The 26,616-nt window shown below is 42.8% G+C and overlaps 1 protein-coding gene across 1 annotated transcript; it reads left to right on the top strand.

Moving 5' to 3' along the window:
- Positions 1–1,855: 1,855 nt before the first annotated feature.
- Positions 1,856–23,838, top strand: col6a1 (collagen, type VI, alpha 1). Its single transcript, XM_076098125.1, has 35 exons — positions 1,856–1,943; positions 2,819–2,948; positions 3,471–3,671; positions 3,766–3,925; positions 5,376–5,486; positions 5,625–5,645; positions 6,450–6,470; positions 6,581–6,625; positions 6,761–6,814; positions 6,978–7,022; positions 7,413–7,439; positions 7,550–7,576; positions 7,704–7,748; positions 7,858–7,911; positions 8,515–8,577; positions 8,664–8,726; positions 8,833–8,886; positions 8,978–9,013; positions 9,156–9,218; positions 9,489–9,551; positions 11,467–11,529; positions 12,154–12,216; positions 12,316–12,366; positions 12,453–12,488; positions 12,774–12,836; positions 16,695–16,760; positions 18,660–18,695; positions 19,046–19,082; positions 19,280–19,288; positions 19,386–19,519; positions 19,844–19,944; positions 20,914–21,100; positions 21,989–22,160; positions 22,271–22,300; positions 22,659–23,838. Exons 1-35 carry the CDS (start codon positions 1,856–1,858, stop codon positions 23,261–23,263), a joined length of 3,024 nt encoding a protein of 1,007 aa, XP_075954240.1. The 3' UTR covers positions 23,264–23,838.
- Positions 23,839–26,616: the final 2,778 nt, after the last annotated feature.

Raw genomic sequence — 26,616 nt, 5'->3', positions numbered from 1 at the left:
AAGCTGTTTCTTTACCCTCAGTTTCTCTCCCTTGTTCCATGTTGTGTTTCATCTCATCTGTGGTTACTTATGCTTAGTAGTTTCTGAACCATATTCTCTAAAACAAGGCAAAAATCTTTGCCATTCACAGGGAGATCCACCCCCAAAGATGACTGTGGCTGTGGTGGTGGTGTGTTAAATGTTACAAGATGTTAAAAACCACAAAAAAAGAGAAGTTGTCAGGCTGGAGACGCTGTCTGTGCTCGGCACTCTTATTTCTTTCTCACCAACTCAGAAATGCTTCTAATCTTCTCCACTAAACATCGGGATCCTGTGGAAACTTGTGCTCCATCCTGTCTGCCAACAGGCTGTGCCCAAGAAGACATTATGCAGAACCTCTCAGCTTAACAAAGTATCTGCTCTCTTTTTTTCTACATGGAGTTTTATCGTGACCTTTTTGAGGACATACCCTGTTTGTGTTCCATCTGGGGGAAAAGATGATGACTCCCCATTGAGGTAGTTCACTGATCTCAATCCCACCTGCCAGGTTCAGGACTGTAAAAAAGGCCCACAAAAGGTGTCCTCCTTTGGACAAAGCCAGCCAGCTTACAGTTTTAAACTGAAAACACTCCCTAAGTGCTTGGCTAATGAATTCCACGAGAATTTTATAGTGATATATTCCTGATGAGGGCTGGTATTGAGACATCTCAAAATGCATGCATCACACTTTATACGCACCCCGACAACTGCCAAAAACCCAACAGATTTACTATGAGAGCTTGCTAACAAACACATATCATTACCAGATGTAACCCCCCCCCCCTCCCCCTCCATTCCTCCCACTCTGCGTCTCCGCACAGCTTTTTTCTCCCTGGAACGGTGATCTCATTGGAAAATCTGAGTCCAGGCCAGACCTTCCCCTGCAGTCCCGCAGTCTGAGCTGTGCACACGACCACCACCACCACCACCCAATGAACGCTCAACGCCTCCACCTCTCTGCGTCCTCCCGTGGAAGCGCCTCACTGCACCCCGAAACTCTTTCCGAAGTGCTCTCCAAGATCTGCGCCCACGAGGAGCACTAGGTGGCGCTGTGTCTCTTCCTGCTTCCGAGCGAGAAAGGAGAGAAGAACCCCCCCCCCCCCTCCTCCTCCTCCTGCTCTTCCTCCTCTTTTGCTTTAATGTTCAGGTCAGGTCTGGACGCCGAAGTGAACCAGATGTATTCAAACCCCGCCCACAGTTTCTACAGAAAGAGAATACAAAATGTTTCCAAGATGTGTTAGCTGCTTTTCATTAAGTTTGATGAAATTACTCCAGTGTGCTGTTCTTTTTCTGCATGGCATGTAGTAGGTCTCATAAAACTTTAAAAAAACGGATTTGGCAACAAAGCGTTCTCTGATTTCTCATTATACATGTCCTGAAACTATTGAAACATAATCTAGATCAGTTTCCACGTGCACTCTCTTTCCTGCAAAAGAGAAAAACCTAATCCGTGCATATTGGAGCCTCCCTCACAGTCAGCAAGTTTATTGTTTATTTTTTGTGTATCCATGTCCCTGTGGACCTTTTAAGGAAGCAGGCATATCTGGGATTTTGTGTAAACTTTTGGCCTGTGCGCGCTCTAGTCTATTCCCACTCACCGTTTCCCGGAGAAAGCGCGTGAACTCTATCCTCCTCCTCCTCCTCCTCCTCCCCCATCGTGCGCTCTGGTCCTCCTCTGCGCGCTCTGTGTCTCTCCTCGGACAAACTGCGGCGGAGCGCTGGATCACCAAAAGTTGACCAAATCGGTTTAGAGGTGCCGGAGTGGTTCAGTGTTTGTTTTTCTGGGGATTGGGGTGCTGTGTTTAGTGTAGTTTAATTTTTTTGTTGCAGTTTAGCCATGGAGACTCTTGGAGGTCTCCTCGCGCTGCTGTGCGTCTTCCTGGCTGGAGCGCAAACGCAGAACCAAAAAGAAAAAATGTCTTTGGGTAAGTTTGCTGATAATATGAAGTACTTATCAAGAACATGTTGTATCTGATGTTAATGCCATTATGTTGCATGTACGGTGGTCTTTCTGTGCTTGAATGTGACATGTCATATGCTGAAGTGATGATTGCTGCCAAAGCTAGTCCAGATGTTCGTTGTCTTTGGGTTACGTATTTTCCGAAGTCTGAGGAGCCTCACAAATCAGCAGCATAGATGCAATAACAACTGAATGTAATTGCAGAGGATAACAGTAGCCTAGCCCACCGTGAGCAGGCCCATGTTTGGTCCTATGGTTGTGTCAATGGCCTTGAATAGCAAGGGTTGAGGGTGTAAAGCAGACTACCAGTGCTGTGGATGCCAAAGTGATGAATGTGGACAAGAACCAAAGCAGGTGAGAGCACCTGCTTCCCTGCCAAGGTGCCCTGCAACAGTTATAGTACAGGTGTGCACGCTGGCAGCCATGTCACGGGTCGGCAGGCCTGCATCTGTCCACCTGTATAAAGATGGATAGATCAGCCAAATGACACCCAATGTGGTCGCAGGATGCTCCAAGCAGCATCATGTTGGCTTAGTGGAGGCCTGCAGTGGTGATACCTGGGCTGACATCACTTGAATTAATGGGTGCATGATTGATCGTAAAAGCCTTTTGCCATTCATAAACACTGTTAGCTTCATGGTTACTCAATTGTCTTGTCTAGATGATATCCCTCGACCCGCCGATCTATCCTAACCAAGACCATTCGAGGTCAATGCCTAACCTCAAGCATCTCGCGAGAGTTTTTCGCAAATCAAGGGTTACCATCTCGGCGTGACCTTGTTCAATGAATGAGATTTGCTGACAGCCATCTTTGTTTGTTTTTGTTTGTTTTGTGAGCAGATTGTCCGGTTGACCTTTTCTTTGTGCTGGATACATCTGAGAGTGTCGCCCTCAGACAGAAACCTCCCAACTTTTATATTGACCAGATCACAGAATTCACCAATCACTTCATAAATGAACTCAAGGAAATGTAAGTCGCACGCGCACACACACACACACGCCCACACACAGAATCACAAAATCTAACTTAAAGAGTAACTTAACAGTGGTTTAACCTCTCACTTTGCTGCAGTGATGTCTAGGTGTACTCTGGGACACCGTGACATCACAACAAACCACGCCCATCATGGATTGAAACTTTTAGCCACAGGGGGCACTGTTTCAGTCTGGTGTTACTCTTTAAGTGAAATAACAGAAGTACTAAGTACTACATACAAATATATATATATATACATATATATATACATACACGTAACGTAACACTTAACTGGTAACTGAAGCTGTATTTGCCTCTGACATGTAGTGGAGTAGAAGTATAAACTAGCATTAAATGGAAATACTTAAGTTAAGTACAGTGAGATTGAAGCTGTAATGAAGTGCAGTACTGGAGTAATGAGAAATGTACTTAGTTGCATTCCACCGTTGCCTGTCTTTACCACGTTGCATAGGGATGTGTTGACTATTAGATGACCGTTACTCTGCTTTACACCAGGCGCCACCGATGCGACCGCACCCTGACGTGGAACTCGGGAGCTCTGCACTACAGTGACGAAGTCAAACTCGTACGCGAGCTGAGCGACATGAGGACAGATCGCGAGGCCCTGAAGGCTGACATCAAGGCCATCAGCTACATCGGCAAGGGCACATATACCGACTGTGCCATCAAGGCGGGGCTCGGTCAGCTGCTCATTGGGTAATGATAATACACACATACACTTCAGCAGATGAAGTAATAGGAAGAGGGATGCCATTTCTGAGTGTGTGTTTGTTTGTGTGTCTGCATGCAGGGGCTCGCACTACCATGAAAACAAGTACATCGTGGTAGTGACTGACGGTCATCCTCTTACTGGTTACAAAGAGCCATGTGGAGGCGTGCAGGAGGCTGCTAACGAAGCCAGGCAACATGGGGTCAAAGTGTTCGCTGTTGCCGTCACACCTGACCAGCAGGTACAAAACACACACACACACACACACACACACACACACACACATTTGTAATTAATTTGTATCTGTGTTCAGTTTGACAAAAGTGATATCATGTATTTTGGGGCACCAATTAGGATTTTGCAAGCTTGAATCAGATCTGATCAAAGTTGTCAGGTTATGTGGTCACTGTCAATAAAATCTGAGTAAACCAAATCCACACAGTCCTGATGATGCAGATGACCTTCTCATAAACAATACACAATTATGCTTTATCTACCAGCTTATCTACTCATGTAAATTGAACATAAACTACTATGTTATTTCATTATATCCTAATACAGTATATACATATAGTGCTGCAGTAATACGTCCTAAAACCCGGATATGAGTCAGCATTTTTGCACTTCCGGTTTCCTTGTCTCAAAGTCAATGGGTTTTTTGAATGGGTTTTTGGTTTGATGCCTGAAATAAAGTATGTGGTTAACACAAGCTTAAGATTTCTTCTATATGCAATACTTCAATAAATAAATTTTGGCTAAGATGGGACCTCGAAGCATCATCTCGCCACTAGTCCGCCTTCACATCCTCCTTGTGTATACGTCATGCTGCCCCTGGGGTAGTTCACTTATAGGCAAACGCAAGAGCTGGTGGATAAAATCCAGAGTCCTTGCTCTGTTCAAAAATGCAGTTCAGAAACAAACAAGGGAGTTTTATACTAAAAACACTTTATCTTTAATTGTACAACTTGATCTGGCTGACTCAGACTGCTGATGTCACACGCAGAATTAGCATCAGCTAAAATTTTGAATGAATTATTTAACAGAACTTCTTTAACCTTAAACTAATTCTAACCTTAACCCTAAAACCAAGTCTTTGCCCTCGAGCAGACTGTCTGTGTTGACATTAAAGGGAGATGAAGTGAAAGTAAAGTGAAGTGAGTTGAGGGTCATTTACCTACATTTCCTGAATGTCATTACTCACATGGTCTAAAGCTTAAAAAATGTTCTGAGAAAGATACAAGAACATACACACATACACACACACACACACACCACTAACTCGGACCACAGATATTCATTTTTGATCTGAACACATGAATTTGTCTCAGCTTGAATGCAGTTTATTTCTGTATATATTTCCACATTCTTCAGGTTATTCGGTATTTTACACACATTGCCTGATGACTGGAGTCCTAAAGCTGACCTAAAACCAGTCACTAGATGATTGATTTAACAAACCTGGAAATCCATCAGTAGATAATATCTGTTGTGTCTAATAGCAGCAAGACTTGCGACAACATTGGCAGACTCTGATTGGGATCGTATAAACAAAACACCATAATATCACAGATTTTTTAATATCACAGAAATAGTCTTTTAGAGCTCAATCATTCTATTCTTTACCAGAAAGTGTATTGTAGCTGCTACTTCCAGCAATGCGCTGATGATGTTTGTGTCTTGTGTCTCTCCAGGAGACCAGGCTGTCAGTCATTGCCACAAGCCCGGCCTACAGACAGAACTTCACTGCTACAGCCGCCATAGCCACCAAGATGGACACCATTCGAACCATCATTGATATGATCGTATGTATACTCCTCTCCCCTCCTCTCCTTTTCTCTCCTCTTCTCTTCTCTTCTCTTCTCTTCTCCTCTCTTCTGCATAAACAGAGTTCAACGTTTGGATTTTGAACTAACTCTCTGTTTTATTTCCGTTTTTTCCAGACAAACCAGACAAAGGATACGGTAAGCTGCTTTTGAATGGAAGTCAATTACATTTTTCTGTATGTGTTTGCTGACTGCATCTACATGTAGACGAGTAAGCAAATGTGCATACATTACTGTACTGCAGATCTAAAAGATTTGCGTTAATTTAGGTCTGGGCAACATGGCTAAAAAATGTCATCAATAATTGTTTTGCCATGTTTAAATTTTGACATTTTTCATGTTGACTGAATTGTTTCAACTAAGGGAATTTTCATTCTCCTTTTTTTTTTAAACGAAACGGCAGAAGTGTTTACGATGAGTTTTGCTGATGCAATTTAAATTATTGTCAAATATTTTGGCTGAATGTCATGGCTAGAAAATATTTACAAATCAAATCCCCGCTAAACAGGCTGGATTTATTTGTGGCTACTCGAGGTGTTTATTTTGTGCAATAAATCTTACTTTAATGTAGTTGAGATGTTTAGAGAGTCTGAATTTTTTTTGACGTCATTACCTTCATCTTGTTCTTTCTCAGTATTACATCTTGTTACAGCTGGTATCCACTGCCATGTAAACTCTCTCATACCCAGGAAACAAGGCGGGGTCACTCAGGACCGCCACAGGAAGCTGAAAGGAGATTGCAATGATATTCACAAAGTTCAACAAAATCACTGCAGCTCTATCTTAAACATTGGACAAATTGCTCAGCCCTGCTGTCATCAGACCAGAAAACATTGGGTCATCCCATGTGTCATACCACCAAAATCGTCTACATATATGGAGACATAGAGACACCTTTCCTTCTTTAAGGTGTTAATATTTGTTTTTCTTTTTTCCCCTTAGTGTTGCTCTTTCGACTGCAATGTAAGTGTGCCATTCATTATCATATCGCCAACATAAATTCTTCTTTAGCTTTGTTCTTTTGTTCTTTGAGCGGTTGTTTTACTTTTTGTATTTTGTTGTTTTGTCTGCAGGCTCCAGGAGGGGTTGAAGGACCAAAGGGAGACCTCGGCTATAAGGTGTGATACAATATAAAAAGCATTGCACCCAGAGCATTCAGTTGCACTCGAGGTGGTTGTCAGGAAATTGCACCAAAATGCACAAATGTACCGAACTTTACATTGTCTCATCTCCCCCCCCCCCCCCCTCTACAGGGAGAATCAGGTAGACCAGGGATGCCAGGAGAGAAAGGAAATGTTGGCAACATGGTAGGTGATTTCCACCATCCTCCTCCTCAGCCACCACCACCCCCAACACACAAACATGCATGAAAAAAAGGACAAAACAATCATCACATTCCTTTAGATTTGTCATGCAGGCTTGATGGAAGTCTCATTCGGATTATCTAATGTTTCTATCTCTATGTTACAGGGCAGCCTTGGAGATCCTGGTCCTGTTGGTTACAGTGGGATGAAGGTAGAGTGCACTTAATGAATGAGTTGACATGGGCGGAAACAATACCGGAACACGTAGAGGGTCTTTAAGTGGCGCATGTAATGGGTTACATCCTATAGGTACATATATAAAGTCACATTTCCCAGTTACTTATTGTTCATACTGTGGTCTTCAGATCAAGGTTGGTTTCTCCATGTAGTTCATTTCATTGAGAACTGCAGTCCAGTCCTCCTTTGTTGGAAGGTTTGTCTGCAGCCACTTCCATGTGTTGGCCCTGAACGTTTTTTAAAATGTTTCATGTTGTTTAGTCGATCACTGACTCTGAGCAAGACTTTACTCACCTCACCTCACTGATCACTCTGCTGCGTGTAATGATGATGATGATTCTGACGTGTGTATTTCTGTTTCCAGGGAGACCGTGGTGGCAGAGGAGACAAGGTACTCTCAGAGCACAAAACGTATACTTATGATTCAGTGTATGCTCTTGGATTGCTGTACTGTTTAATTCATGGCCATGGCTGACTGATGTTGTGTGTTTCAATCTGCAGGGAGATAGAGGACACAAAGGCTACAAGGTGAGACCCTCCTCACAGCTATCTCATCTTCAAAGGGTTGCTCTGCTGTCGGTGATTTCTCTGAAAGCTAATGGTTAAACTCTTCCCCTGTCACTTTCCATCCTCTTTATCTCTGGCTGAATCTCAGGGAGAAAAAGGTCACGGGGGAAATGATGGCATTGATGGACGCAAGGTGAGTTACAGACCCGAACATCCAACGATACATCTCTGGTTATCTGGCTGTTCTTTTGTTGATTCGGTAAAGTTGTTTGAAGAGACGTTTCTCTGGTTTTCCTTATTAGGGGGAAGACGGGTTCGCTGGTCTTGCCGGCTGTAAAGGATCTCCCGGATCAGACGTGAGTACTATATCTCGATCTCAGAATAATCCCACCGTTACTGTCCCACATTTTGTCCTCGACTGCGCTCACGCTTCTGTCACACGTTAAAGACAGTTTGAATCACAACCAGATGGGAACGAATCACTAGACGTTAACTCACTCTGACAATGACATCAGGTTTGACAACTGCAAATACACAGATGTGTATGTGTTAGTTAGGACACACTCTCTCTCTCTCTGTATCTTTCTCTTTTGGTGTCTGAGACTCTCTCTTGAACAGACATACTCAGACGATTCACATCCGTAGCTGCCTGAGGCTCAGCCACATTGTTTACAGATTAGCCATTAGCCACAGTTGCATGTTTAGGAATGCCACCCTCGGCGGGGCCTGGACCGGCATTGCGCTCTGTGGCAGGCGGACTGAAGCTCTTAGCTCTCAATCACTGCGGAGTTTACATTCTCTGCTGTCAGATTGTTTAAATGAAGCCATATAGTCGCACTGTGAACAAGCGCGCGTACATGTGCGTACGTGCACGACGGGGCCTCCGAGATTGAGTGTTGTGGCTTCAGCTGCTTGTGATCATGTACTGAGAGACGGTCTCTGTGTTTTTCTGCTTCCAGGGCCTGCAGGGAGATGCTGGACCAAAGGGAGACTCTGGTCCTTATGGACTGAAAGGAGGAAAAGTAACATATGAAATAACACATGCCCTCTTGAAGATTTCAAATAGCCTTCTGGTGGTCTGTAATGAGGCAACATGTGCTTGTTTCAGGGAGATTCAGGAAAAGACGGCGAAGAAGGAAGGCCTGGAAACTATGGCCCACCGGGACCTCAGGTAGATCAGTGCAAAGAGAATCACGATGACAAGCGGCAGATCTGTTCAAAGTGCCTCGAACGAAGCAGGGAATATAATACACGTGCAAATGTCTGTGTTGTGACAGGGTGAGCTGGGCCCTCGCGGAAACGACGGGGACAAAGGAGAGCGCGGCGACGACGTAAGCGATGAAGCTCCCGACAACGGCAGAAGCATCAACTTTGCACTCGTAAACGGTCCGTCTAACATCCTGCTTTGTGTGTGTGTTTCAGGGCGTACCGGGACCGGATGGAACTGGCGGCGAAGGAGTAAATAGGAGCAATATTGCCTTTTGTGTGTGTGTGTGTGTGTGTGTGTGTGTGTGTGTGCTTGCGTGCGTGTGTGTGTGTGCGTGTCTGTGTGTGTGACAGCCGCCAACATATATGTTAACATCTTTAAAATCCCTTGTAGGGACAAGTTGGAGAGAAGGGCGAGCAAGGTTCCCGTGGAAACAGAGGTCCAAGAGGAGACTTGGTAAGATGATAAGGACGATGAGGAAGGATGAAGAGTAGTCCCTCAGGGTCTATCTGATTTTAGCGCCTCCTCCTTAGCAATTCATGGGAAATATTGTTTGGCAGTTGAATTGAGTTAACTTCAACTACACAGGCCTTAATGGAAAACTGTTTTATAAAGTAATTCCCCATGTACTCCTACTGTTTAAAACCTGGCTTCGTCTGCTTCACTTGTCTATTGTTACTGTCGTGAATGCCTGTAGCTTTATGCATTTGTTCTTATCCTTGCCAGGGGGAGCCAGGGCCCCGTGGAGAGCAGGGGAGGGAGGGCTCAACTGGCGGCAACGGAGACCCTGTAAGACACACGCAAATATATTCACACACATACTCACACAGGAGCTACAGCAGCACTGTCCTTTAATAAGCCTGTTGTTTGGAGTTTTAGGAGGCGGCACAGGCCCAATAGGAACCACCCACTTTTCTCTCTGGCAGCAACCTTTTTTTTCCAGTCAGACGAAATATGGATGCACACGCACGTGTGAGCACTTGTGCGTGTGCATCCATATTTCGCGTTGACGGGGAGTGCATCGGGCAGAAGCTTAAACAGAGGCGAACTTGGCTGCTGCCCCGGAGTGCTGCCCACTCCTCCATCGCCCCTCTCTCATTCGTACTCCTCCCGGGAACACCAGCACTCAGTCTTTCCCCTCTGACTCAGTTCTTCTCTCCGTCTGCTCGAGCCAAAGCCTCACTACGGTTTTCTTTAATAAGGCACCAGGCAGCGTAATAATAATAATACGTTACAAGCATTAGTTGTGGTTACCTCCGTGATGTCAGAGCTTTCAATGGCTCTTTTGTGCTTTCTGCTGCGCCTCCTCTCCTCATCAGAGCTGAATAAATAGTAAAGAACTGAACAGTGGCGAAAACATGGAATAACTGACACGTTGGGCCTACCTCATACACTCAGGATAGTTGTATCCTCACATGCAGTATTGTGCTGGACTTCATTTGCACTTGTTAAACGAGGCCTAGTACACTGTTTTAAATGTGTACAGCACTTCATTTTAACATGTCGGCAATGTTTTTGCTGTCTTTTTGGTCAGTGTTGACTTGAAAGGAAAGAAGCATTTGTGACATTTATGCAAATGTTCTTAACTTGAGTCAGATGTGAAGAGCATTATTTATTCCAACTCTGTCTATCCAGTACATCGATAAGTCCGGTTTGATTTAGCCCAGCTCAGCAGACACTGGAAATGAGGGCAAACAGATGGTCTTGAACAGAAGTTTTCAAAAATAGCCTCCAGGAACTCTTAAAACGTTCCTATTTACAGACTCATCAATACATTAAAGTGATTTGTTCCATTTCAACAGTGTGACCTCACTGTGAGGACAGGACTGAGGAGCTTCTTGCAGCAGCTGGACCCAGCTGTTGTTTGCCAGAAAAAGCAAACTCCGTCTATTAACGCCGTCTTGTTTTCCATTCTATAAATTATGTGTCAAATGCACTAGATACAAAGTGTGAGTCAGACAGATCTTCTTATCTGATTTCAAACAACTGTTTCACCTTCAACATATTAAAAATTGTGATAAACTTTGACTTCAAACCGGCTAATATCTGAATAAGTGTTAAAGACTCATTATCTGGCAATGAGGTAATTCTTGTCTCATTTGTGGTCTGATAAACTGCAAATTCATCAAATTCAGGCCAAATTCGACGCCATATCGCCATTTTCCAACCTACTGTAGCTGTGTCATATTTTTCTAGGCTTTCGTCATACGGAAGTGACCGCGGTTTCGTCTCTTAGGCCCTTGACCACCTTTTTGCATTTTTCCACATTATGTTGTGGGTGGACTTGGGCTCAGACCTGGGGGTGAACGGGACACTGTGCCTGTTGAGTGTCGTTACAGGTCTGTTGGACCTCTGACCACAAGTGAGATCAAACATTCCTGCAACCATCAACTAGAAAGGGCAGTAAAAAAAAAAAAATCAAACAGTTTACTTATGCCAAAGAGTCAAAAGTTGTTAGCAAATGTAGCAGTGGATAAATCTATTTAGTTTAGAATATGAACAGAATACAATTGAAACAAATTTAATTTAAAAAATCTTGAAAAATGTCCTAAATGTGCGCCAAGGACTTTGTGTCTGTGTTGAAGGTTGTGTTGGTTGAAAATTATGTCAAAGCCCGTTGCTAGGGTTTTTTTTTCAGTTTGCTTTATGTGTTTATTTTTGTTGGAGTGTTTTAACGGTGTCTCATTAACGGTGTTGTTTCCAGGGCGAGTCTGGGAAACCCGGGTCTCCTGGCTACAGAGGAGATGAAGGCCCACCTGGACCAGAAGTGAGTCCAACAAGACGTACATTATGCTCAGAGGACCCGGAAACATATCTACTCAATCGGCTTCTTGCTTTTAGTGATAGGATCCTACTTGAACACAAGTTAGAACCGCTCTGGTTATTTCTGGTTGTTTGTAATAGTGCTTTCATCAGACCTCCTTTCCTCATTTCAAGTGGGCGTCGCTCAGTTGGAAAACTGTGATGTCACATACTCTCATACAATCAGGATTTAGCGACGTTCGAATGAGAATCTGATCACAGTTGGTGAGGTTGTTTGGTCCCTGTTAATCAAATCTGATCAAACAACTCCCATGAAGATTAGATAAGTGTTGGAGTATGATTCACTTCATAAAGAAAAAATATTTTAACTTATATTATGTTTTTAAGTCTGTGATTAAGTCATGAATATTTGATGTCATGAAGTTTTGTTTTCAGGGCCCTTAAAAAGCAACTTTACAGCTTCATCTGTACCAACAGCAATCAACAAGCTGTTATTATCATAAATCATGTATATTACACACATTATTACACAATCTAGGGCTAGGATAGCAACTTTTTCAACAAACACATGGCGCGTCTCATTTCACATGTTTCTGATCTAATCTCAATCATTCCTTTCTTCACCAAGGGACCCAAAGGGCCCAGAGGAATCAAAGGAGCTCCGGGAGACAGAGGCCAGATTGGAGGGAGGGTGAGTGTGGGAGACAGAAGTGTGCCATCCATCATATTCTCTGCCATGAGGTTTGTGTATGCGGGTGGATCTGTAAGTGTATCTCTTTATTGATTTCAGGGAGAAGATGGTGTGCCAGGAAACGGAACTGCGGGTTGTCCTGGTTTCCAGGTAAGGGTTAACGGTAGTTAATGCATGTGATGTATGACATGCTGTGCTCCATGTACTTGATTCTGAACATTTATGTCTTTTTTTAGGGTTATCCTGGGTCCCGCGGAGACTCCGGTGAGCCGGTAAGTTTTCTTTCGAATGTTTATTTTAACTTGGACTTGTATTAGAAATCAGACGTTGGGCAAACATGTGTTCACAACCGAAATATTCTGGATGAATGTAATGAGTCGGTTAAGTTACTTTTAGTTTTGTGTTTTTTTTAAGCTGAATTAGGTTGGCCTACCTAGTTTACTTTACATTTACACGTCAACACTGAATATGGGCGTCCATGTTTAGAGTTCACGACCAACGGTGTGAAATCAATCGTCACGCCTTATGACCTCTGACATTTGCTGTGTGACCTTCAGGGTGGCAAGGGAACCCCTGGACCCAAAGGAGATGACGGAGACAGCGGAGATCCAGGCCGCGATGTGAGTCTGCCTCTGATTTCTCTCCTTTTTGCAGTTGCTCCTCGCTCTTGATCTCATTTTATCTTTCCCCAATCCCTCCTTGGCAGAGAGCGCCGACAGGATGTGAGTCACATGTCTCGTTTTATCGGCGCGCATACATAGTTCTTCTTTATCGGTCTCTTTTAACACTTGTTAATATAATAACTTTTTTTCTTTTAGTTTCTGTCTTTCATTTTGTTTTTCTGCATTAGCCCCTCACATACTTTACTCTTCTTTTTCTTAGTCCATCCATCTCGCCCGCACACTCGCCTTCTGTTCTGCAGCTGGAAATGCGCTTTTAAATAGATGTGAACACATTTTGTGTGTGTGCGTGTGTTTGTGTGTGTGTGTCTGTCTTTGGGGAAGGGGGCTCTGAGCTGATGCAGCTGTGTATACGTCGTTGTCAAGGATACCAGGAAATGAGCAGAAACGATGATGGGACTGCATCCCTCTTTTGGTCCGTGTGTGTGTGTATATGTGTGTGAGCGAGTGTGCATAGCAACTATACTTGTGTGTCCATATATCGTGCCCATTTGAACACTGTAACCCCAGGTTTAAGTTGTTCATGTTTGCATTCAAATTATGGCGTTTCCAAGGTTTCATGTTCCGTGGCATAAACATTTCTGCACGTGTCTGTACTTTCTCTCAGTGTGTCAGTGTACCCTGACCTCTTTTCTTCAAGATGAGTCGCACGTTCTAAGCTTTGGATTTACAGTGTCAGATCAGTTTAACACTCATCAATAACTTGTGGCACTGTAGCACAGAGCGGGATTAGATGTGTGCTCTCAGTGCGAGTATAATTCGCCCCAATGTTTGACCTCTTCCATATTTTGCTTGTGCTTGAGTAGTGCCAGCAGTATGGAGGACACATCTAATGACCTCTGTAACTGATTCTACAGCTGCGTTAAAGGACCCTAAACCTCAACTTTATTATAAAGTGCTGTATCATCAACTCAAAACATTTCCCATATCCCATATCATCTTGAATTCAAACTTGTAAGTGCAATTTGAAGTTTGTTTTGCCCCATTGACTTTGTCGAGACTGCTTCTCTCACGGAAATATAAATAATCAACACCACGCCTCAATCAGTCTATGAACTAGAGCTAAGCTTTGGAAAATGTTCACCAGGAATCTAAAGTAAATGGGCTGAAACCTATAAAATCACCCATATGGTCCTCAAATGAAGCTCCACTTTTACTTTTTTTTGGGATGTACCTTTGGTGAAACATATGTTATTCTGTTGCCAGCACCTTTGCTAAAAGGAAAAGTTTTACAGTTTATTTAGGAAATACGCTTATTCACTTTCTTCTTAGCTTAGCTTAGCTTAGCATAAAGACTGAAAACAAGGGAAACCAGCCAGCCTAGCTCTGTCTGTAATCAGTCTACCTGCATCTCTAAAGTTCACTAATAAAGACGTTATCTCTTGTACAATTCATACAAAAAGTGTTCAAATGAAAAGTTGTGGTTTTACGCTAGTTTATCTGCTCTACTTTCTTATTGGCCTGCAGCAGTAACCTCTAGAGCCAGGCTTGCTGTTTCCCCCTGATTACAGTCTTAATGCTAAGCTAAGCTAACTTGACTTGAGATTGGTATCAATCGTCTCAACTAACTCTCGATATGAAAGCAAATAAGCGTATATACCAAAATGTCAAACTGTTGCCTTTCACAAAATATCCTTGCTGCTGTTCCATGTGTCCTTCATAGAAATGCATAATAAGATCGCCTCGTTGGAAAAAATCAAATCCATTACATTCCACTTATCCCCAAAGGCATTCATCCAACTCTTTTTTTTCTCTTTTAACAGTCCGTTATATTCTTCTCTCTGAACAGTCACTTGTTTGTTTCCACAAGTTTTACACTCGGCCGTTTACTCTTTTGAACAGTGCAGCGGACAAAACCGTTACCAGTTTGACTTGAAATCATGAGACATTAAGATGGCCAACAACATATTCAGAGAGTCTAATGTCACTGGCTTCATAGTGATTTTTGAACGACAGGTATTTAAATTGTTTAAATATGTTCACACTGTCCAGACATGTACTTCGTTGCCTGCACTTTCTCTGGCCAGAGGGCTCAGGGGGGGGGGGGGGGGCAGAGGCAGACAGGGTTGTGTCAGAGAAGATAAAGGTGGAGACAGACCTTTTCACTTTTCCACCCTTTTGACCATCTAGCTCACACACTTTGGAATGATAATACACGTATTCGACAAGGTACGACAAACTGTCCCATCTGGCCGTGTGTATTCAAATATGACGCACGGTCAGGATGGATGTGTGTGTGTGTGTGTGTGTGTGTGTGTGTGTGTGTGTGTGTGTGTGTGTGTGTGTGTGTGTGTGTGTGTGTGTGTGTGTGTGTGTGTGTGTGTGTGTGTGTGTGTGTGTGTGTGTGTGTGTGTGTGTGTGTGTGTGTGTGTGTGTGTGTGTGTGTGTGTGTGTGTGTGTGTGGATTATATGGCCCAGGTTCTCTACATCAAAATATTTGAAGTTGAGAATGTGAAGTAATTGAAACCGTGTGTGTGTGTGCGCGTGTGTGTGCGCCTATTCAAGGCTGAGAGCAACTATGCATGTGTATGTTAAAAGCCAGGTGGTTGACATTACCTTCTCTCTGCCTCTCTTTCTCTTTCATATTCTGTCCACTTTAGATGCTTGTGTAGAAACACTGCAGATCTGCTGGTTTGAGTCTCCTTCCAACTCAGATCAGAGAGCAAAAAGTATTTATTGGGATGATTTGTGACCCTCTTGTCACTGCATCTCATTTCTGTCTGGCATGTTGAGCTACAAATAGGCATTTATGTGATTACAAATCTAAATGTATTTGGAGCAGAGAGGAGATATACTTTGTGTGGACTACATTTTTTTTAGGTATTTGTTTTTTGATGAAGACAATACACGCAGCTCTTTCTGTTAAAGGGTTCAATATTGTTCTTGAGTAAATAAGTTCTTTCAAACAGCCGCCCCCCCCCCCCCCTTTTGAAAGCTGTTTGCTCCATGATTCATAGTATCCACATTCTCTGCAGCTGTCCACAGTCGTCCTCAAACCACTTCTTTAGAGTCTGTGGGAACAGGGAATATAAAAAAATGGGATCATTTTCCTAAATTGATTTACATTGTTTAAGCTCTTTATTCTCCACACTTCTACAGTCTGATCTCATAGCAATCAGCAGTGGGTCAGTGCAGCAGCTGCAGGGGGAGAGAGCAGCCAAAGCCCCCGCAGCTGCACTGGTGTGGTAGATAGCAAGCCAGGCAGGACCAGACCTAACTTCAATATAGATTTGAACTGGATTCAGAGGCTTTCCTCAGATGGACTCGACCCTTTGAAAGGGTTTTGATATGTTGATTCCATTTCTAAAAAGTGATATGTCTTGTGACATATACTGTAGCCTTTTATTCAGAAATGCCTCAGAGGGCATAAGTGCCACACTTCAGCTTTAACTATATCATCCAACCCCCTGAACACGAATTGTAGTCTATAAAAATACTTTCTTTCAGTTTCACATTCTCTCCAATGGGAGTATCTGAAGGATCCATATTAGAACCATTACTTTTCTCACTGTATATCCCCCTATTTGAGTTTATGCTGATGACACCCAGATTTACATTGCTATTCCACCAGGTGGTCCAGATTATTTCTCCACACTGAGCGTTGTTTAAACTTCGTTTAGCTGTTTGACAACGTCTTCCATCTAAACACAGATAACACATAAATGAGATCCTCAAGCTTTCTTCCATCTTTATTAAGTCCATTTTTGGTCAGATGCAAGTTTACATTCACGCGTCTATTAACCAGACTGGACTTCTGTGACTTCTCTCTCAATCTCCTTTAATCTTCTCTTTTCACAGAACGAGAAATCAGGACCTCCAGGACCTAAAGGGGCCAAAGGTCACAGAGGACCTGAAGGCAATCTGGTAAGAACACCATATCTGTCTGTGTGTGTGTGTGTGTGTGTGTGTGTGTGTGTGTGTGTGTGTGTGTGGGGGGGGTGTCTGTGTGTTGTAAGTTTTTCTACATGTATATGCAAGTTGAGACACTGGAGGGACTGCTGTCCTCACATACAGAGTAGACTCCTCCCTCTGAAACCATTTATCTACTCTCATATTCAAACATAGTTTTGGGGTCATTTTATTGTTTCACTGTTGTAAATACCTACAGCAGAACATTGTGCTACACCTAAGATTAGCCTAGCTTAGGTCTACTGAATGTTACATTTGTATTTGCCTATAATAAATATATATATATATATATATAAAGCCAAACAAATAATGTTTTTGTGTGTGTGACTGAGTGTGGCACAAGCCCATTCGCTCATGACAAAGACTTTCACGAAAATATGCTTACATTTATAAACATCACTTAAACAGGAGAAAACAGTGTATTTGTTGGGAACTATTTTCAGCTGCTGATTAATACAAATGTGGTGCTCTAGTGAGTGTTTACAGCACCAGAACAGTAAACAAAACAAACTACAGTCCCTATGTTAATGATAATGAAGGGATATGTCACTCATTGCAATGGTGTAGCTCTGATGGGTTTTAAAGAGTTTTTCGACAACAATGGAGCTGAATGTCAAAGCTTGATTAATTGTTGGATTCGGTCTTCTCGTGGGATTTGTTGACATTAGGAATACAGAATACAACTAGACCTTTAATAGGTTGTGCTAACAAGAACAGAGCAAAGCTTAGCACTGTGTATTTCCCTAGCTGTGGTCAGAGGTTGCTAATGATCCCAGTAAAATGAGCTAAAGTTAGCCAATCTCAGCACTCAACAAAACATCAAACTGCATGCAAAGAAAATGGCATCCCTTAGTTTGGCTCAGAGTATGTGGGAAAGGTAGTGTAATTCAATTTCCCATTCACCAACTGGCAAGTGAAAGCTTGTGGTATTGGATCATGTGAAAAGATGAACAAGGATTGGATCTAAATATAACACGGTGCATGAAGACATGTTCCCCAAGTCCTCAAACTCTACCCTTTCACACTTTCCCTACTTTCTGTCTCTACCCCTCCTCCTCCCTTTTTCCCTCTCCTTTCCATCTCTCCTCTGGCTTGTGTCTCTGCCGCATATTTCTGTACGAACAGTTTGCGTCATGTGCTCTTTGGACTGTTTCTCTCATCTAAAATTAACGGCCATCTCTCTCTCTCTCTCTCTCTCTCTCTCTCTCTCTCTCTTTCTCTGTCTCTCTCTCTTTCTCTCTCTCTCTCTCTTTCTCTGTCTCTGTCTCTCTCTCTTTCTCTCTCTCTCTCTCTCTCTCTCTCTCTGTGTCTCTGTCTCTTTCTCTCTCTCTCTTTCTCTGTCTCTCTCTCTTTCTCGCTCTCTCTCTCTCTCTCTGTCTCTTTCTCTCTCTCTCTTTCTCTCTCTCTCTCTCTCATTTGTGTTTGCCTGTGTGCACACATGCAAGCTACGCTGGCGTCTTTGTGACAGAAAGGAATGCTCTTAAACTGAGTTTAATGTCTCTTAAAACAAAACAGATGGTTTTTCTGCAGCCGAGTGAAAAAAACAAAATGCTGTGGCAATGAACTTTTGGAAGATTCACATGTTGTTGCAGAAAGATAGCAACGCACACAAATGTGTGGGTGTGGATGTGGGTTCGGTGACTGAGGGATTCTGGTTTGCAGTCAATGGAGTGATGTTTTTTTTTTCACTTTTTTTCTTCTTTTTTTTTTCAAAGAATCTGTTTTTATTCCAGTTAAAATAAAATAAAAAAGTATTCCAGTACTTGCTTTGTCATATTGAAGTCAGACTAGATAGACGTTGATCAGATAAACACATCTATCTTCTTTCTTCACTCGTTCTCCCTTTCTGTTCAGGGACCTTCTGGGCCTCCCGGACCACCAGGAACTGATGTGAGTATAAAAAATATTGAATCAGTCCATTTCATTTAAACCCTCGCCCTCATTTCCGTCCCATGACAGGGCGGCTAAGGACCTCAGACTTAATTCCCCCTTGAAGCTGCGCTAGTTTTCACCCTGAAATTGATACTGTGGGTTCAGTCGAAAGCCACACATTCAATTTCCTGAACACAAAACCCCGTAGCCTTTCACTGCCCAGTCCTCCGTGTAAAATATCACCACTGTCATGTTTTATTTTTTCATTCTGGAGTAGCTTGAAACAATCTAGTCTATATAAAGTTATGTAATGTGATCAAACAGTGCATTGCTGTACTGTAACATTGAACTCCACCTTCTCTCTTCAGGAATGTGAAATTCTGGATATCATCATGAAGCTCTGCTGTAAGTTGAAAACGCTCAACAGAAACGAAGCCACATGTACTCCACGTTGCCCTTTTCAACTCAGTGCTTGATTAGCCAAACATGCAATCAAAACCTTAAAAAATGTTGAAAAAATGAGGGTTTACCCAGGTTATGTTACGTTAATTAACTTTGATTTGTTTGTTTTTCTCCCCCGTCCTTTCCTAATCGCGCCACAGCTTGTTGTGGTAAGTTTGTGCTCAATTAAAACAAAGTCATCGTCATCATTGTCTCGCGCCGCTCCAAGGCTGTTGTCATCCATTGCTATCTTGTTTATGTCCCCAGAGTGTAAGTGTGCGGCTATGGACCTGGCGTTCATTGTGGACAGCTCAGAGAGTATCGGTGCCACAAACTTTGCTCTCGCCAAAGACTTTATCATCACAGTCATAGACAGACTGACCAAAGATCAGCAACTCAAGGTAATGTCCTAGCTTTTTATCTTAGCCTCTGTTGGATAACTGGCATGTGTTTATTCAAAATGACACCAAAAACGTTTTTAAGAGATGTTAGGAAACGCTGCCCCGAGAACAGACCTCAAAATAGAAAAATGTAAATGAAAGATATTGTCTCTTGGTTATGGAACTTGCTTTTATGTCTCTCCAATGACTCTCCCCTTCCAGTTTGGATATAATTAGTCAGGATGGGTGGGACGCAGAAATGTTGACACAGGAAAACACATGCTCACAGACATAACACAACACAGACTAAAACACACAGTCACCATGCAATGATTTTCTTTCCAGTTTGCAAGCAATGATTCCGGGTTGAGCGTAGTCCAGTACAGTGGACCGAAGGCCCAAGAAGTTGTCCGATTGGGAGCCGCTGGCCTCATCGCATTTAAAGAGTGAGTTGACATGCATTCAACCAGAGCCCTGTCTGCCTCGCTGGCTTGCGCTTCTTTGGTAGCGATTCAGCGTCATCACACGTGCAATTTTCAACAGTGTTCTGTCTTATCAATTATAACATCATCTCTTAGCCCCCAGTTTAGAAATTGCCCCACAACATGTTAAGCTTAACGAGATAAGCAAGGGAATACAGTTAGCTCTATCAAAAGGGCTTTGCAGCATCTCAGTAGTCTTATTTACACATTTGTGTATTTACCGTGTTTATTTTAAATATGAAATTAAATGTAGTTAAAAAGGACAGTTTCACATTTTGGGAGTTGCACATATTAGCTTGCTCTCCAAGGATGACGGGAAGATCAAAAATCATGTCATCATACGTCTATGAGATTAATACGGAGCTGGAGCCAGGAGGACGTTAGCTTATTTTAGCATAAAGACGGGTTCAGGGGGAAACAGCTAGCCTGGTCTCTTTGTGTTGTAGCTAACCTACGACACTTCTAAATATTAATGTTAGCTAACATGCTGTCTTGTTTGTTTAATCTGTACACCAGCAGAAATGTCAAAGCAAAAGTTTTTGCTGTTAGGATGGAAAAACACGGTTTAACTATTTATGTATATTTATATTTATACAACAAATGCGCTACAACTTGTTAAGAGAGAGCTTTAGAGGTGCTGCTGTTTCGTGCATGGGTTGGTGAGAAGCTTTCTGGCTAACACAGTGCTACATGTGAATACGAATTTATTGACGGAGGCTAACAATTTTCCCCTGCTCCCAATTAGCTAGACTAACACAATCCAGACATGTAACTCTAATGAACAAATAATAAATAAATGAAGAAACAATAAAATAGATCAATCCTTATATTTGCACGTAATAGTGTTTTTTTATTTCATTGATTTCCTTAAAAATATGTTGATTTTTGTGTTGTAAAATGTGTGTGTGTGTGTGTGTGTGTGTGTGTGTACAGGAAAGTGAGAAAAATGGACTGGCTGGCTGAAGCCACATACACAGGCGAGGCCCTTGATTACGCTCTGACCAACACACTCAACCTGATGACGCATGACAACAAAGTGGTTATCGTTCTAACAGACGGACGTTCTAATATTATCAGGGACAAGGTTCCCCTCAACGTGCTCTGTGGTAAAGATCTCCGGGTAAGTACAATACACCTGGATAGACGACACTAACGGGCCTGCAGCCGGGCATTTACAGAGAGGAGTGTGTGCCATCAGTCTTGAAATATGCTGCAGGTTTAGTCACCTAACGCTTGAAATTTTGTGTTTTCCTTAACATAAGTAAAAACATTTCCACCTTAAATTAGTGCATAGAAATTCACCAGAATGCAGGAAATGGTGTGTTTGAAAAAAATTTCCAGGTGGGTGGTGTTAAAGCAGCAGCAATGCCTCACGCTATCCCTGCTTGATAGCAGTAGTGTTGTTACTGCAGTGAAACATTATCTCCAGGACAGAAAAGCCTACTGGGTTTAGTCCAATCAGATCGCGGCTCTTTTGTAAACAGCCTCTCAGAGCGCTAGCGATTACCGATTCACAGGCTAATTAGAAAGTTGATTTTGGAAGTAATGTTTAGCAAAATGTTAAAGTAACATAGACCAATCCCAGCTGTCCATGTGGTGTTTTTATCTAATTTTCCCCAGTTTTTTTAAAAGAATAAAGTGGGTTTGAAAAACGATGGCGATAGAGTTGTGACGCTCTACCCTCCAGCTAGCATCGAAACGACATTTAACCCCGCCCAAATTCCACAGTTAAACCAATCTGAACAGGGCTAAATCATGGTGGGTGGGATTAAACATTTGACGTTGCAGCCAGGTGCTCCTCCCTTTTTTGACGACAGGAGACCATTGTTATTGGGTGAAAAATATATAAAAGATCTCCCACGAAGAACTAGTCGACACCTTTTTAGAAATGGTCAATGACTGTCCTTGCCACACTGTTTGTTTAAAATATAAATATAATAATAATTAATAACTTATGAAGAAATAATGAAGAACCCGCTGAATTAAAAACCTCCTTCCTCCCCTGCAGGTGGGTGGTTTAGGAGTGAAGGACTACTCAGGCCGTGAACCCAACCAAGAGCAGCTTGGGGAACTGGTTTGTAAGAGTGACACCAAACCAGGCTTTTCCTTTGTCTTGGACAACTTTGCCGAGCTGCTCGATGACTCTTTCCTGCAGAACCTCACATCCAGAATCTGTCAAGGTAAACACACACACACACACCGATGCACCGTATGTCATTTCTATCAAGTGAATATTTTTTACTAATCCCAAATAAACTGATTTATTAACCCCTATTGTTCTCTCATTCAGATAAGAAGTGCCCAGACTACAAATGTCCCAGTAAGTCTGTTTTTCTTCACCAGTACCATGGTTCACTGTTTTCAATGTTTACCCTATCTTACCGCTGTTGACCCAGTTTGCCATTTATATCTTTAGTAACATTTTCTCTCTTTCTCATATTCGGTCTATATGAGTTTAAAATTCATTCAAATGATCAGACACAACAAAGACGCACAGTGAATGAGAGCTGAAATAAAACATAAAACAACCAACGGTTTGGAGCCATGAAATGTGCAAGTGAATTGTATAAATGCTATCTGGCTGTCTTTCACCTTGATACCTCTCTAGACTGTTATTTACAGAGCCACTGGAAACCACTATGGATCAGATTTATTGTGTATGTGTGTGTGTGTTGCAGTCACTTTCTCTGAAAGTGCCGATATTTTGGTGATGATGGACAGCTCGGCAAGCGTTGGGCAGAAGAACTTCGACACTACCAAGACCTTTGTCAACCGCTTGGCCGAGCGTTTCCTGTCTGCCGAGAGGAAGAGCGGGGCCACCGTCAAAATGGGTGTGGGCCAGTACAGCCGAAGCGCCAGCATAGAGCAGGCACCAACTTCCAATTTGACCATGCTGACCTATAAAACTGAACAGGCAGCCTTCCAAAACGACGGCACCGACGTGTTGGAGGCAATGGGATTTGCCGTGAAGAGTTTACGTGGTCGTGGGGACGCATCGGGGGGCAAGAAGAAGCTGGTGCTGTTCTCTGACGGCAGGTCTCAGGGCGTCACCGAGTCGTTGCTGGAAAAGCGCGCTCGTGAGGTGGCGGACGCCGGGGTGGAGGTCTTTGTCATTGCCGTTGGCAGCCAAGTCAATGAGGTCAACCTGCGCACGCTGGTGAGCAAGGGACGGCAGGACGACATCGGCTACGCCCAGCGCCACCTGTTCCGTGTCGCAGACTACACCTCTCTGCTTCGCGGGGTCTTCCACCAAACAGTCTCCCGCCGGGTGTCCATCCCCTGAGTCCACGGCCCCGAACAACAGGACCAACACGCTTTAGATTCTTAGTCCCAATATGAATATTCAGTCTCACTCATTTACCATACACTGTGTTCGAGTACTTTAAAAAAATAAAAAATAATAATTGTCACAAAATGTGTGACGGTCAAAATTAAATGTTTTAATGAAGTGTACCTGGGACTTCTTTACCCTGAGTTGAGCTTCCAAGGCAGATTATCTCAGGCTGTGTACACATTCCACCTTCTGTGCTGAGATCATTGGACTATAACCTAAATGATGGTGCTAGCCTAAACAATTTTAGTACTTGTTGTGACATTACACAACTGTTAGAAATTGCTGCCTGGAAAGTCAATTTCAGGGTTAAAAATGTCCCAATTCGAAAGGGGTTGCTTCGTCTCTGGAGAGCCATAAAGGCCACAACTAAACTAAATGTATAGCATTTAAATGCATTGGGCTGATTTCTACTCAGGTACACTGCATCCCTGCATCATTTTCAACTAGTCTGGACCCATCCTCTGCCTTACTTAAACTAACAAGTGTGGGTTGAAGATGGCTCATCAAGGCTACACTCATCTTGTCTCTCCAGGACTTGGAGCTCCTGCCATTCGAAGGATTTGTGTTAAGAGTTAAATGTGGACTCCTCTTTGTAGCTCTTACCACTTTTTCAAGAGGTGTCGGAGTTATGGTGTTACAATTTTACGACATAGGCAGACCAGCTGTCGATGGAAAACTTACAAATTCTTTGGCGAGTGCTAGTTTTACCGAAATAATTGTGAACCTGGAATGCTGACGCGTGATTGGCGATCCACTTTGTTTTTGGTTTGCACAGGTCAGTTGTAAAAGCCATAACTTATTCCCAACTTTGTGAAAAGTCACACCCGACATCACTTGAAAAATTTGTTAGATCACCAAACCGACAGGGAAAACAGGAAATGACATCAGGCAGACTTCAAAACAATCCAATCCACACTTCACCTGGTGATAATGACGACATCACAGCTGGACTCAACATATGTGAGTCTAGCTGTAGTGTGTGTATCTGTATGTGTGTGAGCACCTCTGTGTGTGGAGGTTTTTTATGTGTAGCCCTGGGTGATTGTTCTATAAACAGTTGTGCCGGGGTCACTAGTTCAAATGACAGAAACCTGTTCTTTGTTGTCTGTGAAGCAGAGAGGCCTCTGTCACACACACACACACACACACTTAGGTGCCCCATCATTGAGGTAGGAAAACATCTGTTATGGTTAAAGGCTGGAAAAGAAACGTATGGGACTCATGCTGTGAGGCCCTCACACCCACATACACACAGAAAACAGTGTGTAACTTTTATGATCCCCTCAAGTGTTCCACACTTTCAGTTTCATTGTCATCAGTGGCCCAGAGTCACTGTACTGTTGTTATTATCTGTGGTGCTATTGGTCTCAGTGTATCAGCCTTTACCCATGTTGTTAAAGAAGATATTTTTACCTGAGGATACAAAACCTCAGTGTTGTGAGAGCTCCTTCAATAAAGGTTGCTACACCAAAGTGTCTCAGCTCACTTTTGTCCACACAAATCTATGACTGCCAAAGCCCGTATACAAAGATGCATTTTTATATGTTCATGCAACTCTAAAGATCCTCTTCTGAAATAGATTAACTCTCTGTGAAATTCAAACACTGGACGATGAACCACGACTAAGCTCAATGAAAAATATTGTAATTTTATCCCAATAGTGACATAGCGCTAACCTTCTCAGACTTTGGTGATGCCCTGACTTTTCATTGAGCACCATCATCCTGTCAAAACAGTCATTTTTCCAGTACTTTTATTTATATACTTTGTGTTGAGTGCTAATTAGCAAATAGTACCCTAACATGCTAAACTAAGATTGTAAAACATAATTAGCTCAAAACGCTGCATGCGTATGAGTACAGCCTCACAGAGCCGCAGGCATGGCTATAGACTTCTAAGCTTGTTTATTACCCTTCATAACATTTATTCACCAACGTTGCTGACCTGCAGTTACATTGCTACAGCGGGGTCTAAAAGAGAAAATGGCAGCAAACTTTAAAACCACTATTCGGTTTTTCAGTCACTAGATTTTGCTGTCTCACGCAGTTTTGACCTATTGTATTTGCTGTAGCTGTGTGCACAGTTGTTAGCTATTCTAGCGATGCGACTCTGGATCAATGTTGATCGATCGATTGCCTTCACTTTTGTCTCGAGTGACATATCTACTAATATTTCCTAACTACTGAATGACTTGCTTTCAAATTTGTGCTGTCGAAGATAATCCACATTGTTCATGGTGGCTGCAGTATATCTTCTAAAAATGAAATGCTGTCAAACTGCATTGGGGCAACAGCCACACTTTGCATTAATTGTGTAGCATCTGCTTTCATTGCCAAAGGCTTTGGGCGTGCGTATTGTTGCTTTTCCAAACTCGGCTAACATTTTGAGCATGGGGCTATCCCCATATAGCGTTCCCTCCAACCAAACAGCTAAAACACCCACTCCTTTAGAACTATTCTATCCAGCCACTGGATATGCCCCACTTTGCTATCCCCAAATGACATATTGCTGCTATCTCTAATCATCAGCATGTGAGCATCGTCATCACAAGCATGCTAGCATACTGATGTTCGCATTATGCTCAAGCAACTCTGTGCCGAAGTACAGCCTCCCAAAACCACAAAACTAGGCAAAAAGTGGGAGTATGTTTACTACCTGTTTTTCACTGTTGTCATCTGACTGCTCATTTTTCTACCTTGTTGATCTTTAGTGATGTCATCATGTCCCCTGACCTAAGCACATAACTTTGTGAGTAAAACGTTATAATGACCACTAATAAAGACTCAGGTTGTCAGAAAAAGCTGATTTATTCTTTAACTACTGGATGCAGCAGAGTGACAGTGTAGTAGGCAGACTCCCCCAAATACCAGCACGGATCAGCCTGCTAAGGTGCCCTTGAGCACATCTCTACCGGCACCAGGGTTGCTGTGCTGCAGCTGTGCCTGACCTCTGACCTCCCTGTTGAAGAGGCGCAAGAGAAGAATGAATTTCTCGTTCAAGGGTCAAGGGTGTATCACTACAAACATTGTTTTGTGCAAAACACAAAAAACATACCGTGAATGGACAGGCAAATGTCTTAAAACGTCTTCTTTGCTATGGCTCAATGAGACACATGTTTTATATTAAAAGTTCACAGAGACTGCATTTCAGTGGAACTGTCTCAGCTTGAGTTACTTTCCTGCTTTCTTTTCTCCTGTGGTCCGGATTTTGATCTCGTCTGTGTCCATTCTCGTGTGTGCACGTACATGCGCTCTACTGTATGTGTTTACGCTGTTTGATGAATCTCTTCCTGTGTCGAAGTC

Source organism: Anarhichas minor, unplaced genomic scaffold (genome assembly GCF_050575085.1).
Source record: "Anarhichas minor isolate MPS153535 unplaced genomic scaffold, ASM5057508v1 ptg000024l, whole genome shotgun sequence".
NCBI classification, from domain to species: Eukaryota; Metazoa; Chordata; class Actinopteri; order Perciformes; family Anarhichadidae; genus Anarhichas; species Anarhichas minor.
This window is presented reverse-complemented; position numbering and strand designations above follow the sequence as displayed.

What these genes read in the sequence shown, in the direction of transcription:
- col6a1 (XM_076098125.1), top strand. Translation starts at nt 1,856, where the DNA reads ATGGAGACTCTTGGAGGTCTCCTCGCGCTGCTGTGCGTCTTCCTGGCT. An exon ending in ATAAATGAACTCAAGGAAAT is followed by an intron (nt 2,949 to 3,470) that starts GTAAGTCGCACG and finishes GCTTTACACCAG; the next exon opens with GCGCCACCGATGCGACCGCA. An exon ending in GAGGTCCAAGAGGAGACTTG is followed by an intron (nt 9,219 to 9,488) that starts GTAAGATGATAA and finishes TATCCTTGCCAG; the next exon opens with GGGGAGCCAGGGCCCCGTGG.